A 14,168-nucleotide genomic window follows, 5' to 3' on the forward strand; every position below is an offset into this window, starting at 1 on the left:
TTGTAGTTGGGGTAGGAAGCTACACAAAGAGGAGATGAGTAGAGCTCGGATTGGGAGACTGATGCCAATTGGAATCGTGCTAGAAGTGGAAGAAGCAGAAGAGTGTTTCCAAGCCTGCATGGTGTAGTGGCAGAGAATAGTTAGAACTCTACCTCTCCATTTTAGAAAAGTTTGAGTAGGCTTAGAAACAAGAGTTTTAGTTTTACAGTTATCTTTCTAATACAACTCCCGTCCTCACAAACCCAACTCCCCTGACCTACAAGGTGAAACCCAAAACCCAAACCCCAGGTTTTTGTGTCAAATTGGATCAGGTTTTCCATGAAACCCGACCCCTATCTCTGGATCTTAATTCACAAAACCATGTCTAGCATATTCACACAAACAAGTCCCAAAAGTTTAATATTTTGATTAACTAATTACAATTATACCTGCAAGATTACTTGATAAATTGGGCAAGATTATCATCTACTTGTAGAATTAGAAATTTGTGTCCAGCCTATAACAAAAGGTTGAGTACAGTTGAAGTACGGGTAAGCAGTCACAACTGACATGTATAGAATGAGCAGAGCCAAAGTTGTACAATCATCTTTGAATATTCAATTCATAGAAGTTATCATCTGAAAACTCCTACCAACTAGAAGTATTAATGAAACCCACAACTCAATCGATCCAATTGTTTAATTAGATTAAAAAACTTAGACCTGTTATGAGGCATCATTCAAGTAATCCACCATCAGGGCTGCTCTCCTTCACCAGATCAAACACAGAAGCAAAATTATAGTCCCCATCATTCAACTTTAAAAAGTCCCCAGAGCCTTGACAATAAAAGTCAGCTAATAGAAGCTTAATTAAGTTGAATCACAGCTCTTTGGGGGCATAGTGGGATAACCCATTTCCAGACCACCAATAGAAAAATGGCAACATTTGTATTTCTCTGCAAACGTTACATTGGATGCAGCAAAATGTGCATATACAACACCCAACATGGAAGATGGACTAAAACTATGTATAGATAAGTTGCACTGTTCCACACTCACAGCGACTCTGTCCATTTCCAAACAAAACCAAAAACTAAATGTATTACAACCAGTAAGTAAAGATGAATTATTCAGCATTTATAATGTAGCTGGAGGAAATGCAATAATCGCCAAGGCCAAGTTGCAATCTAGCAACAGAACAGCTCTCTAGTTTGTACATCTGCTCAAATGCTTCAAAGGTTGAGCTATCAAACACATTGGAATTAGAAGAACTCCAATTTGAGCGGTAGCAAAATTTATAATTGACATTTGGGCCAAACCAATAGAAGCAGCTGCTATCATCAGAGCTTTCAAAATGGTCCAATTAGGAGCTTGAGATGGACTTGTTTCAGTGGAAGAGGTCCCGTTTGAATGAGGGAAGTCAGAATATGATATTAAATTTAGTAAAATAACAATGGAAAGAAAAAACCAAGGTAGCATGCCAGACGTTGAGGTCCTCTCTAATAACTGGTCGACTGGAGAAGACAGCAGTGAAACTGTTAAGAGACACCCACGTGTGTAGGGGTGGCATGGCTAGTAAATAAGGATAACTTTCATAAAGATTACATAGAATTGTGATTATACAATCTGGTGTATGTCCTCTTATGTCCTTTTCCTTTTGAAGTATGTAGCCCTAAGGGCATTATAGTCATTGTAAACACTTTCACACAACTATAAATATAACCTCAAGGCACGGGATAGAGCATTCAAGCATCTTCCTCTTGGCTCAAATTCGTCCATACAGCTCTCTCTCTTTTCCTCTTCTTTCTCTCCCTTGGTTTTTTCTCTCCTCTCTCCCAAGAACTAGAGTTCCTCTCTTTGCTCATTCCCTTGAAATCTATTGTGTTTATGTGTTGTCCCTAGAAATCAACAGAAACAATTGTTACCCGTAGGATGTACTGTGAATACCACTTTTGCAGCATGAAGCCACCTCCATGACCCTATTGCAGATCTAATCCCAGAAGTATCACAATAGAGGGCAGATGCAGCTACTGGAAGAGGTGCAGCAAGCACTCAAACAACCATATAGACTCCAACTGAAACAAAATTTCCAGGAGTGGCTAAGAAGTAGAGGAAAAAGGACTGATGGAATTTCTCCAGGAGATTGGTTACTAAACTTAAAATATGACCCTTTCAATCAACCTTCACCACAGAAAAGAATATTGTGATCTCAAATCAGTCAATATATAAGAAGAATATGGATATAACTTTTTCAGATTTAGTGCTTGCTCCATCTACAGCTGCAAGGGATTTGTCCCAATCAGTTGTGGATATTACTGGGTACAAGGACTGTAGGGGATGGAGGGTTATGCACCTGAAAGACCTAGAATACAATATTAATGCATGGAATTGTCAAACCTTTTCTATGGACTCTGTGATATGATCTTCTTCAAATATTTTCACCAGTTCAATCATTCAGAAATCCTAAGATATGTATCATAAGACATGTGAGAGAAAATTTAAGATTCTAATTGAGACTAATGGAGGGGGCCCTCCCCTCTAAAAGTTCCTGCTCCCCTTCAACTCCTGTTTATGTAGCAGGATCCAGAACTATACATTCAAGATAATTGACCTAACATTCTGGCAATTTGACCTATGCCAGGTAAATTTTATCCTAGTAGCATAAAGTAACTGAACTCTTCAGCAACCTCATTTTGTCTGCATATCAATACCAGAAGAAAAGACAAGGTCACAAGGTCTTTTTTTTTTTGAAATAGAACGACCAGTTTTTTCTTGAAAAAGGAAAACCAGGTCTTTTTTTTAAAAAAAAAGAAGAAGGATGACAGGGTCATTCATTCTCCTAGCAATGTAAAAGCTAAAATTGTGAATGCCTCTAGTTTGAGGTTTTGAATTCAAGTCTTACCAGGGCATGGGGTTCAACATTCAAAAGAGAAGAAGAAGAAGAAGAAGAAGAAGAAGAATGCAACAAGTAAAGACGAATGAGATCTAATGACCACTCAAAATAAATTCCATTCCCCCCCTCTTTGTTCAACAAGAAATAAAGAAACATAAACTTTTCCTCTTTTGAAAAACAAAAAAAGAAGAAAGAACAAGGCTCTAACAAGACCATGATTTGTAATTTGCAAGTTACCTGATAATATATGAAACTTTCAGACGTTGCAGTGCCTTCAACATAATCCATCACAGGGATTGCAAACTTCCATGGAGAATTTAAGCATCCAGCCACTTTACTCAACCACTCAAGTATTTTACCTAAAATCCTCAACCATACTGAGTTTAGTAAAGAAGTTTCAAAGGCCACTTTTCCATGGAAAACCTTGTCTGTAAGCTGCCAAATAGTTCACAATATTGATCAGATATAAATTAGGCATCTGACCATTTGATGCCTCTGCATATATTTCAAGAGCATCTTCCTAAGTATCCTCCTCTCTGTCAACAACCTTGAAGACTACAGTGGCGGCCAACTGATCTCCTCTCGCCATATTGACTGCCCATGTGACTATTAGATTGATTTAACCCAGTTAAGAAAACTGGATTGTGGTAATCTCTCAGCCATGAAGCAGCTGATGGATATTCTCCATAGCATGAATCTGAGACCAACCACACAACATTTTGGCCACCAAGGCACTCAGCTTAGGAGAGAGAAAATAGAGTAAGCTATACCTAAGAGAAAGTATCACTTAGTTTAATCTCCTCTGAGACAAAAGGTATCACCAATATTATAGCTTCTTTACCATCCCCACAAGGAGCTCTTACTATACTAACTGTGTGACACCATTTGAAGCACATGAATTGTTCGCATGTATGTGTGAAGAATAGTGAGTCCCAGAGGAAAACTGAAGTGGATGAAACTGATCTTTGTGAGACTGAAACTCATGCTAGTAAACTTCAGCACCCGTCTCTTATATGCCCTGCAACTAATCTTGGAACTTCCCTGTATTAACACAAACTTATCTTAATTGAACAGGAAAAGGGCAGGAGATGAGTAGTGAAAAAATGTAAAATGGTGTTTGAACTAAAACATTATCAGTCCTCAAAGCATCAGATTTAACTCAGACAAGACAAAAGAACCAGGCTATTTGCGCTGTTGATCTGGCTGAGACATACCAGGTGGGAATCTTGGAAGATACGGTGAACTTTTTTATTCCAAACCTGTAAAATGTTAACAGAGCGTTCATGTTTGAACACTGACAAATATCAATTGCATATTAACAGAATGTTCATGTTGAACCCCATCATATCTTATTCTGTTTGCCATAATTGGCAGGTCAGAATAATCTTTTTGACATTTCAAAGGTGTTCTTCAAAACAAAGAAAATCCAAATTTTGAGTTAAGCAAATGCCAATTGTTAGAGGTTGGGTCAAGGCCCATCGCAAAATGACTAGCCAAGTTAGGAACCATCTTTCTCAACTAACAAACCCAATATGTTTTTACTCATTTTCTATGAAGGACAGTTCCTTCCAACACCAATCAAGAGGAGTCTAAGTTGTCCCAAGTTTGGCATGGCATTTTAATCAGCTTCTCTAAACAACCAATTTCCTGCTCACTATTTGTCCCAAGTTTGGCATGGCATTTTAATCAGCTTCTCTAAACAACCAATTTCCTGCTCACTATTTGTCCCATTTTGAACATTTAATATGAAGCCCAAAGCAGCAGTAAACTTGGTATTAAGTGAAGTCAAAATATTTTTTCCAATCAAAGCAGTTATAGAGAAGTTCACATTGCAAGCCATGACAGTTTACTTATCAAGCCAACATCACCAAATTTCCTATAAAACAAAGGATGCCAAACAAGTAAAACACAAACATTAGGCAGAAATGAGAATAAAATTTGTAATAGAAAAACTAATAGGCAGGCCAATTAGATGGTGTATAGTCTCCGGATTTTAACTTCAAGTGTAGTAACTCCTTGACCAAATTATTAGCTTCTGTGACATCTTGACCTGAGAAAGAAGGATTTGAAGAACCTACACAATAGAACCTTATTCAGCTAAAGCTACAATAAAGGGTTTAAAACAAAGATGAGCTGAAGTCATCAAATAGAGTAACACATTTTTTTTGTTTTTTTTTTGAGCTACACAAATGGTTTGAATTATGGAAACACATCATACAACAAGGGAGCTGCTCCTCGGTATTACCTGGCATGAGGGTATTCTCTGAAATTTAAGTGTTTTCGGGAAAAAACAGGGAGGACAAGGAATGCAAGAAGTCCTGCAATAAAGCAAAGAATACTGTGTATCCACACAAGAAAGCCAGTTCAGTTAGAGAAGAAAGAAGTGCAACAAATAAACAACTTCAAAGAAGAAAGGGGGTACTTAAATATTGCGCTGTGAGACATGAGGAAAATTTCAAGACGAACAATGAGATGAGGTTTCTTCTTAGAATTATTGTATTAGATGCACCATTTGATCAAGTTTCAGCTAGACTTGGTCTCTGTTCTGACAAAGCAACTATTGCCAACAGATCTATGCACAGAAGCATTAGAAAAAGCAGCTCCCTCTCTCTTTGTTCCCTTTGCAGGCCCTCTTTGGTTAGAGAAAAAGTGAGATAAAAAGAAAGAAATGAGGCATCATGTAGGCTTTTAATTAGCAGAGATCTGCCTCCTCATCCAAAGTTAAAAAACTAATACCTATTCAGTTTAGTAAATCCCGTAGAGGATCAATTCCAACGAGCCTTTCAAACAAGTACTTTTTTTAATCGACTCAATTGCTGTCAAATTAAATTCCCTACAAACAATAGGTGGAGAACAATATAAAGTACTCCGCACCAGAAGAATCCATCAAGAAATAGATGTGCATAAATGTCATATTTCAGCTTTGTTCAGTACATGAAACAATAAAACCTCAACCAGGTTACTGTACTATGAATTGGAAATCTTGAAAATTTGTCCTAAAGCAATTCCAATTTTATGAGTGGAATTACCGGAGCAGGAACAAAATGTTTAGAAAAGAAGTAGAATATCAGATGAAAGAGAAAACTTTTATGTCTGGTCTTTCCCCTCCCTCTTTCTCTCTCCTCCTTACAGAGATTACAGAAATGCAATACCAAGTACACTTAAACTTATTCAATTTTGTTTCATTAGGCACAAATTTTTGCCTGCTTTTGGTGCTCCATTCTTTTACTCCTACCTTTTATGTAAATAAAGTAATCAACTCAAAGAAGTAGTTTTCATGTGAAGCATAACAACACTACCCTCACAATCATAGTTTATCACAACCATGGCAGGTTGGCTACATGAATCTTAGTCCTTTATTTTGCTCTACCCAAATAAGACCCTGACAAAAACATTAGCTGCTTATTTGAAAACCAATTGAAGTGTTTGGTATGGTAGATGTTCAAGATATTACTTCTTATCCATGTTAAAGTATTTTACATTATCTGAGCAGACTAAGAGTCGTAATGTAACAAAGAAACTTGAGAGCAGGTAGAGTTTAATGTATCATACTTGTACTACTGGATATTCATTACGAACAAATCTATCAGCAATTCTAATAAAAAAAGTCCCTTATTTTTCACCATGAATTTCCATCTCACCTGGTATCGGAAGGGTACAAATTTCACTTGTCTTTGCAGAACGGCGAGTACCACTCTTCATTCCCCCCATTCCCTTTTCCCGCTTGATTTGTATGCTTCTTGTTTTGCAAAAACTAGTCGGAATCCATTCCACTTGCATTTTCCCACAGACTTCAGTAAGTATATGATTCAAAATTTCCAAACCGATGTGTGTTCAAAGCTGTAATATAAAATTATGAATTGTATAATTAGCGTAATGGTAGGAAACAATTTGTTTCCCTGATTTTAGGATATAAATTGGATCTAAATTTAGGTTGAAAGTGTATGTTAAATAGCCTTTGTAAGTCCGACGGTATTTCAAACGTCGCTGTGAATAGCCAAGCCACCGCTCGGCCTTCCAGATCGCACCACCGATCGGCGAAGAAGAAGCCGCATCATCTCGACGAAGGAGACGAATGTACGAAAATAAAATTTTCATTTCCGTTAACTTAAGGTCCGTATTTTGATTATTCTGTCGATCGACCCGGGCTCGAACCGGACTGAAATCACAGACCCAAACCGGGTCAACTTAGCAAATAGATATCAGACCGGACCAGTTCTCGAACCAGACCATAATCAGAGACCCAAACCGGGTCAACCCAGTGACAGACCAGACCAGTTCCCAGACCAGACTAGATCGAGAACCAAAAAAAAAAAAATTGAAATGGATCAAACTCGACAAGAGTCATCACACAATCGAAACACTCAATTCTATGGAAAAGCTAACAATCGAGTATGCACTTACTGTGGGGAAAAAGGTCATTCGCAACAGCGTTGGTACGATTCTCTATCTGGAGTGGTGATACTTCTCAAAAAAACCTCGAAAAAAAAATTGTTGGGAAAACCATAATGACATCCACAAAAGAAAATCAACTACCCATGACAAATATTGTCCATCTAGATATTATCTGTAAAACATCAGTATTTTCTGCATATTCTAATAATAGAACTTGGATTATTGATATAGGTGCATTCAATCACATGATGAAGGATTCCAGTCAGTTAAAATCTGTCTTACCTTCTCCTCAATCCGTTATTTCTACCGCCAATAGTAGTACTTCTCCTATTACTGGGGAAGGATCATTTATCTTGTCGAATAATCTTATATTAGATATTGTCCTTGTTGTTCCATCTCTTGAATACAATATTTTGTTTGTTAGCCAAATTACTTCAACTCTTGCATGTAATGTAACTTTCTGACCCTCATTTTGTGTCTTTCAAGACATTCTAACCCCGAATATTATTGGTTATGGTGTTAGACGGGGCAAACTCTACTATTTGGAGTTAACAGAGAATGGGAGATAAAAAATTAGTCAGGCAAATCAAGCTAGTAGTGAAGACAGTGCTCAAACAACTATATGGTTATGGCACCGAAGACTCGGTCATCTTTCCTTTGGTTATCTTAAGAACTTGTGACCACAACTTTTTTCAGGTTTGAATAATTTGGATTTTCATTGTGACACTTGTGAACTGGCTAAAAGCCACCCTATTTCTTATTTACCGAGTTTGAATAAGAGTTCTGAACCTTTTGAGGTTATTTATTCTGATGTTTGGGGTCCTACAAAGGTTCCCTCTATTTCTAAAGTTCGTTACTTTATGACATTTATTGATGAATGCACTAAAATGACTTGGGTATCCTTGCTTAGAAAAAAAAAGTGATGTGTGTCTAGCTTTTCAGAAATTTCACCAAATGGTACACACTCAGTACCAGAAGCAGATTCGTGTTTTGCAATCTGACAATGATATTGAGTTTGTCGATTCTTCTCTCGATAATTTTTTGAACAATCATGGAATTCGTCATTAGACCTCATACACCTATACTCCCCAACAAAATGGATTGGCAGAGAGGAAGAATAAACAACTTTTGGAAGTAGTGCGTGCTTCCCTCTTTGGCATGAACATGCCTCGATTTTATTAGGGCGAAGTTGTCAAATTTGCTGCCTATTTTATCAATCAAACACCTTCTTGAGTCATAGACTTTCAAACTCCTCAACAAAAACTACACTCCCTAATTTTCATTCCCCATCTTTCAAATCTTGAACCTTGGGTTTTTGGGTGTACCGTATATGTTCATGTCCCAAAAGTCTTGCAAAATAAACTTGATCTATGTGTCAAACGATGTTTTTTTGTTGGCTATTATGATTTTCAAATAGGATATCAGTGCTATGACCCACATACCCGAAAGCTTCATGTGACTCTAAATACATATTTCCATGAATTAACGCCTTATTACTCAAGGGGAGTCTCTCGGAATTATCTTCAGAGGGAGAGCTCAAGTGAAGAGAATGTTCAACAAGAGAATAACGGAGGGGCTAAATTTATTGAGTTAAAAGCGGTGAATGAATTTTTTAATCAACAAAAAAATAGCGGAGGTGTTGAGTTTATTGAGTTAGAAGTGGTGAATGAATTTTTCAAGCAACCAGGTCGTCATGATGTGCAACAAGACTATGATCACAACCATGAAGTCGAGAGTGAATCATTAATTTCTTTTGAAGAACCCTCAGAGTTGTCTCGGTCTGCACCATCAACTGAAGAATCAACCCAAAATATTCCTCCTCAGGTAAATACGAATCCTGTGTTTGATGAGTCTAATGAAATATGTGTTCCTATAGACAATCTAACACTGAGATATCCACAAAGATTAAATAGGGGAGTTCCAAATAAACAGTATGAACCTGATCCTGAAGCCAAGACCAAATATTCAATCAACAACTATGCGTCCTCACATAGGTTAACTAAATTGTATGCATTTATTGTAGATCAATTATCCAGGGTTTTTATTCATAGTAATGTGCAGGATGCATTAGCTGATCCAAAATGGAAAAAGGTGATGAATGAAGAGATGGAGACTCTACAAAAGAATGTCACTTGGGAACTTGTTCCACAGCCTAAAGGAGTGAAGACAATTGAATGTCGATGGGTGTTCACGGTGAAATTCAAACCGGACGGAAGTATTAAAAGAGATAAAGTTTGGTTAGTTGCAAAGGGATATACGCAAAGTTATGGGATAGACTATCATGATACTTTTGCACCAATAGTTAAGATCAATACAATTCACATTCTTATATCTATAGCAGCAAATTGAGACTAGCCTCTGCAACAATTTGATGTTAAAAATGCATTTTTCAATGGAGACTTAGAAGAAAAAGTCTACATGGAGCTACCACCCGGAGTTAAAACTAGTTCTTTGTGTCAAAGTGAAGTTTATAAATTGAAGAAGTCATTGTACGGGCTGAAATAGTCACCTAGAGGATGGTTTGGGAGACTCTCGACTACAATGAAGGAGTTTGACTATAAGCAAAGTAACTCAGATCATACTTTCTTTATAAAACACAAAGAAGGAAAAGTAACAATTTTAATTGTGTATGTTGATGATATAGTCTTGGCAGGAGATGACCCATGTGAAATGCAAGTTTTACATGAGTATTTAGCCACTAAATTCGAAATGAAGGATCTCAGACAACCTAAATATTTTTTTGGAATTGAGGTTGCAAGATCAAAACATGGAATCTTCATTTCACAACGAAAATATGTGTTGGATCTTCTAGCCGAAACCAGAATGCTTGATTGTAAACCAATAGAGATGCCCATGGAAATGAATCAAAAGCTCGAATTTCTCCCAGATCAAACCCCAACAGACAAAAGGCGTTATCAACAATTGGTTGTAAGATTAATATATCTATTACACCCAAGGCTAGATATCGCATATGTAATAAACATTGTGAGCCAGTTCATGCATGCACCAAGTGAAAAACATATGGAAGCGGTTTATCGAATCTTGATATACTTTAAGAGTGCTTCAGGAAAATGTTTGTTATTCTTAAAAGAATGTATCTCTAACATTGAACGATATACAAATTCTGATTGGGTAGGTTGTGGAAGTAAATATTGTCACTTAGAAAAGTAAAAAACAGAAGGTAGTATCAAAATCAAGTGCTGAAGCTGAATTTCAAGGTATGACTCATGGTGTATGCGAGTTGTTATGGATAAGGAATATATTGAGGGACTTAGGGATTGAATACGCTAAAAGTATGAATCTCCACTGTGATAATAAGGTAGTTAGCGCAGTTGCACAAAATCTTGTTCAACATGATTGCATTAAATATGTTGAAGTTGATCGTCATTTCATCAAAGAAAACCTCGATGCAAAGATTATACAATTTATTTTTATTCAATCCGAGAGTCAACTGGTTGATATGCTCACAAAGTTAGTATCAAGGAAGGTATTTCATTGTATAATTGATAAGTTGGGCATAATTGACATCTATCCACCAACTTGATGGGGACTTTGTGCAAAGAATGTATAAAAATAATCATTATTTGAAAACTTTCTTTGGTGACTCGATGGATCATTGGGGTGCATTATTTTTACAAACTCAAGTACAAAGACAAGGAAATCGATGGCCATGGCGATGGCGATGGCGATCCTCACGCTTTCTTTCGTACACTTGATTCAGAGAGTTTGAACGTGTAAAAAGACCATGATTGATACTTGGAACAAATTTTGATGAAGCCTGGGAACGGCATCACGTATGTTTCCAAGTTTTATTTTAAATTGAAATAAAATGTTTAATTTATGTATTCATTTTTTTATAGTATAATTTTGTCCATATATAACGGACATTTGTTTAAGTGGGCTTAGGTTGTGTTTAATTCGTACTTAATTCAAATTATTATGGTTTTGATCCATTGTTAATTGGTGTAGACTTGGATGAGGGTGTTAGTCTTGAATAATCACTTATATTAATTTTAGTAAAAAAAAATTAATAATTGAAAAAACATGTGAACTCGTCTTCTCCCTTCACGTCATCCCAATCGCTCCAGCTGAGCCAGCCCCGTCCGGTCCCCCTTCCTCCACGGCCGTTCGCTTGTGCAGAGTCCTGTCGGAGGCAGCCAGTCGCCCTCGTTATCGCTTACGTGTGGGCCGTGTGTCGATTGCCCGCGTCGCTCGTAGGTTAGAACCTGCCACCCGTGCTGCCCTTTCTGGAGTCATGGTAACGGCACCTGACCTCGCGTCCCTTGAGCGGGCCCCACTGTCTATTCTTTACTTTCTCTTTCTTCTCTCTGTCTTGCCCGTCTTGCCATCCTTTATCGATTGCATCGGTTCTCTCTCTTTCTCTCTCCTCCCCCCCTCTAGTCAGAGCCGAGAGAACATGGACTACTTCAATCTCCTCTGCGACGAGCTTCTCCTCGAAATCCTCCACCGCCTCCCTCCGTCGGCCTCCCCGACCGTCTCCCTCGTCTGCAAGCGCTGGCTCCACCTCCACCGTTGTTCCATGACCGTCCTCTCCCTCCGCATACCCCCCGCCGCCACGCCGCTTTCTCTCTCCGCTTTGCTCTCCCGTTACCCCTCCCTCGCCTCCCTCTCCCTCATCCCCGACTCCCCATCCGCCGACCTCGACCTGGATGCCCTTTTGTCGTCCGTCGCTGCCACAGCCGCTGTTAGTAATAGTCTTCGCCGGATTCGGTTCCTCGCCGGGCCTGTCTCCCCTGTTTTGCTTTCCTTGTTGGGTAGTTCTTGTAGGAATCTCTGCTCTCTCTCTGTTTCATCTCTTCGGTGGTTGTCATTTCGGTTTCTTGTGGGGTTCCCTTTTCTGAAGGAGTTTTCGGTTCTGGACCTTAAGGCGCATGTGTCCGCGGGAGAGGATTGGGAGGATGAGGAGTTTCCGGTAGCGGAGTTGCCGATTGAGACGCTGTCGTTGTCTGGAATTGGATCGGGGGTGCTCGGGCTGGGGTGGTTGTGGCGGAGCTGTGTCAATTTGAGGAAATTGCGGCTTCGGAGCTGCGAGGGCACTGGGGACTCGTTCAGGTTCTTCGTCCAGGCGCTCCGGGGGCTCCGGGAGCTCGAGCTCCGTACCTGTCGCATGATTGCTGATAGGGTTCTGTTTCTGGTTGCGCGGCACTCCCTTTCCCTCTCCTCTCTCCTCGTCTACGACGGCGGCTCCCGAGACGGGCTCCTCTGGTTCATCGCCCGGGCGAACCCCAACATCCTGAAGATGGACCTTCGGCTCCCTCTCGACCTCGAAGACGACCATCTCTCCGCCATCTCCAGGAATTTCACCAAAATTTCCAGCTTCAAGTTGCAGAGTTGCTGCCTCGTCACCGGCCGGGGGCTCAAGTCCCTTGGCCATGCCATGGGCAATGCACTTGAAGAACTCGTGCTTATAAACTGCGATGCTGTGGAAAGAGAACCTGGGTTGTTAACTTCGTTAGGCCAGAATTTGAGGAGACTCAGAAAATTGGATCTTTCTTACAACGATATGCTGTACGACAAGGAGCTCTCCTCCATGCTTGCATCCTGTAACAGTCTTATGGAAATCAGATTGAGGGGATGCGGGGGATTAACTGATTCTGTCATGGCTTCCATGATTCGGAACTGCAAGCAACTGGAAATTGCTGATATAACCCATTGTCGGGGAATTGGGTTGTCAGGAATCGAGTCCTTTGTGTTGAGTTTACCGAGATTGAGTTGGATTATTGTGGAGGAAAGTAAGCTAACTGATGCGGCTAAGGCATGGGTGTCGAGGAAAATTATCCGTGCCGGATGATGACTATGAACTGCTTCACCAGGTATTTGGATTGTCTTCTATCCTCTCTGCAATTGCAGGATCTGCTTGCTTGTACGTCGCTGTAAGATAATCGGTGTAAGGAAAAAGAAAATGTATATACCCCATGTGAACCATGGAGCTCTGTCGAGTTCTTTCTGAAAGTAGATAAAAAAATTTCCATTCAAATTCTGGGTTTTTCTAGTTCGATCTGTTTCCTTCTCAGGAATCTAAAGAGTACGGCGTCCTTGATTCTTTCTATATTTTGCTAAGTTGTTGGAATGGGTCGAATTTCATTCGCTGCTCTGGATGTGTGTGCTTTATAGTTTCACAGAGACGATGAACTTGAAAGCCGAATCGGAAACACAGAAAAGGAGAAGATGGAGAGCAGTTTCAAGAGAAAAATGAAGAGCACGATTGGGTTACTCACCACGTCTAGTTCTCATACTCAAATCCATTATTAAGTAGTTTAAACATTTAATTTAAGATAAAATTTGCTTGGTTTTTTAGAGAGAGAATTTTCTTTCCTGCAATCCAGTATTTGTAATTTTTAAATATTGGTAATGCATGCATATAGCCCTGTTGTTACTGACAGGGGCTAACCAATACAACTCAAGAGACCGATCTATTACGTGCAGAAATTTACAGCCTACAAGAGTAGATGAAACCACTCTGACACCCACCCTGCCTATTCTTTATCGCCTCTCACGATATTCAAATGCGGGACATAACATGCCCAACTCTGATACCCAATACAACCAAATAAACCGATCTGTTAAGTATAAAAAACTATAGCCTACAAGAATAGACGTAACCACTCTGAGGAACTTGAACTCATTAGAAACCCTTATATAAACTTTAACTCAATATCTTAATACTTATTTTATTTATTTGTGTTTCCTTCTAGGAAAGAGACAATGAAACCTGATTTTTTACTTTTAACCATTAAATTTGAATGGAATGATCTAAAGATTAATTTATTATTATTTTATATTTTATATTTATATATTATTTATTTTTTCAAGTTTTAATAATAGAAAATAGATAATGATATTATCCTAAATATAATGAAAGAATAATAATATTCTTGGAA

At 38.9% G+C, this 14,168-nt stretch overlaps 1 protein-coding gene and 1 pseudogene across 1 annotated transcript; one reads left to right on the forward strand and one right to left on the reverse strand.

Annotated features, from left to right (window-relative positions):
- Positions 1 to 714: 714 nt before the first annotated feature.
- On the reverse strand, positions 715 to 6,582 carry LOC137949924 (uncharacterized; annotated as a pseudogene).
- A 5,048-nt stretch (positions 6,583 to 11,630) lies between these two features.
- On the forward strand, positions 11,631 to 13,284 carry LOC137946023 (F-box/LRR-repeat protein 4-like). The gene has a single exon (XM_068792211.1). It carries the CDS (start codon positions 11,684 to 11,686, stop codon positions 13,076 to 13,078), a length of 1,395 nt encoding a protein of 464 aa, XP_068648312.1. The 5' UTR covers positions 11,631 to 11,683; the 3' UTR covers positions 13,079 to 13,284.
- The last annotated feature ends 884 nt before the right edge of the window (positions 13,285 to 14,168 follow it).

Source organism: Aristolochia californica, unplaced genomic scaffold (assembly GCF_029961685.1).
Source record: "Aristolochia californica isolate CCGP_79_NKW_82.1479 unplaced genomic scaffold, dmAriCali1.0.hap1 SCAF_1, whole genome shotgun sequence".
Lineage (NCBI taxonomy): Eukaryota > Viridiplantae > Streptophyta > Magnoliopsida > Piperales > Aristolochiaceae > Aristolochia > Aristolochia californica.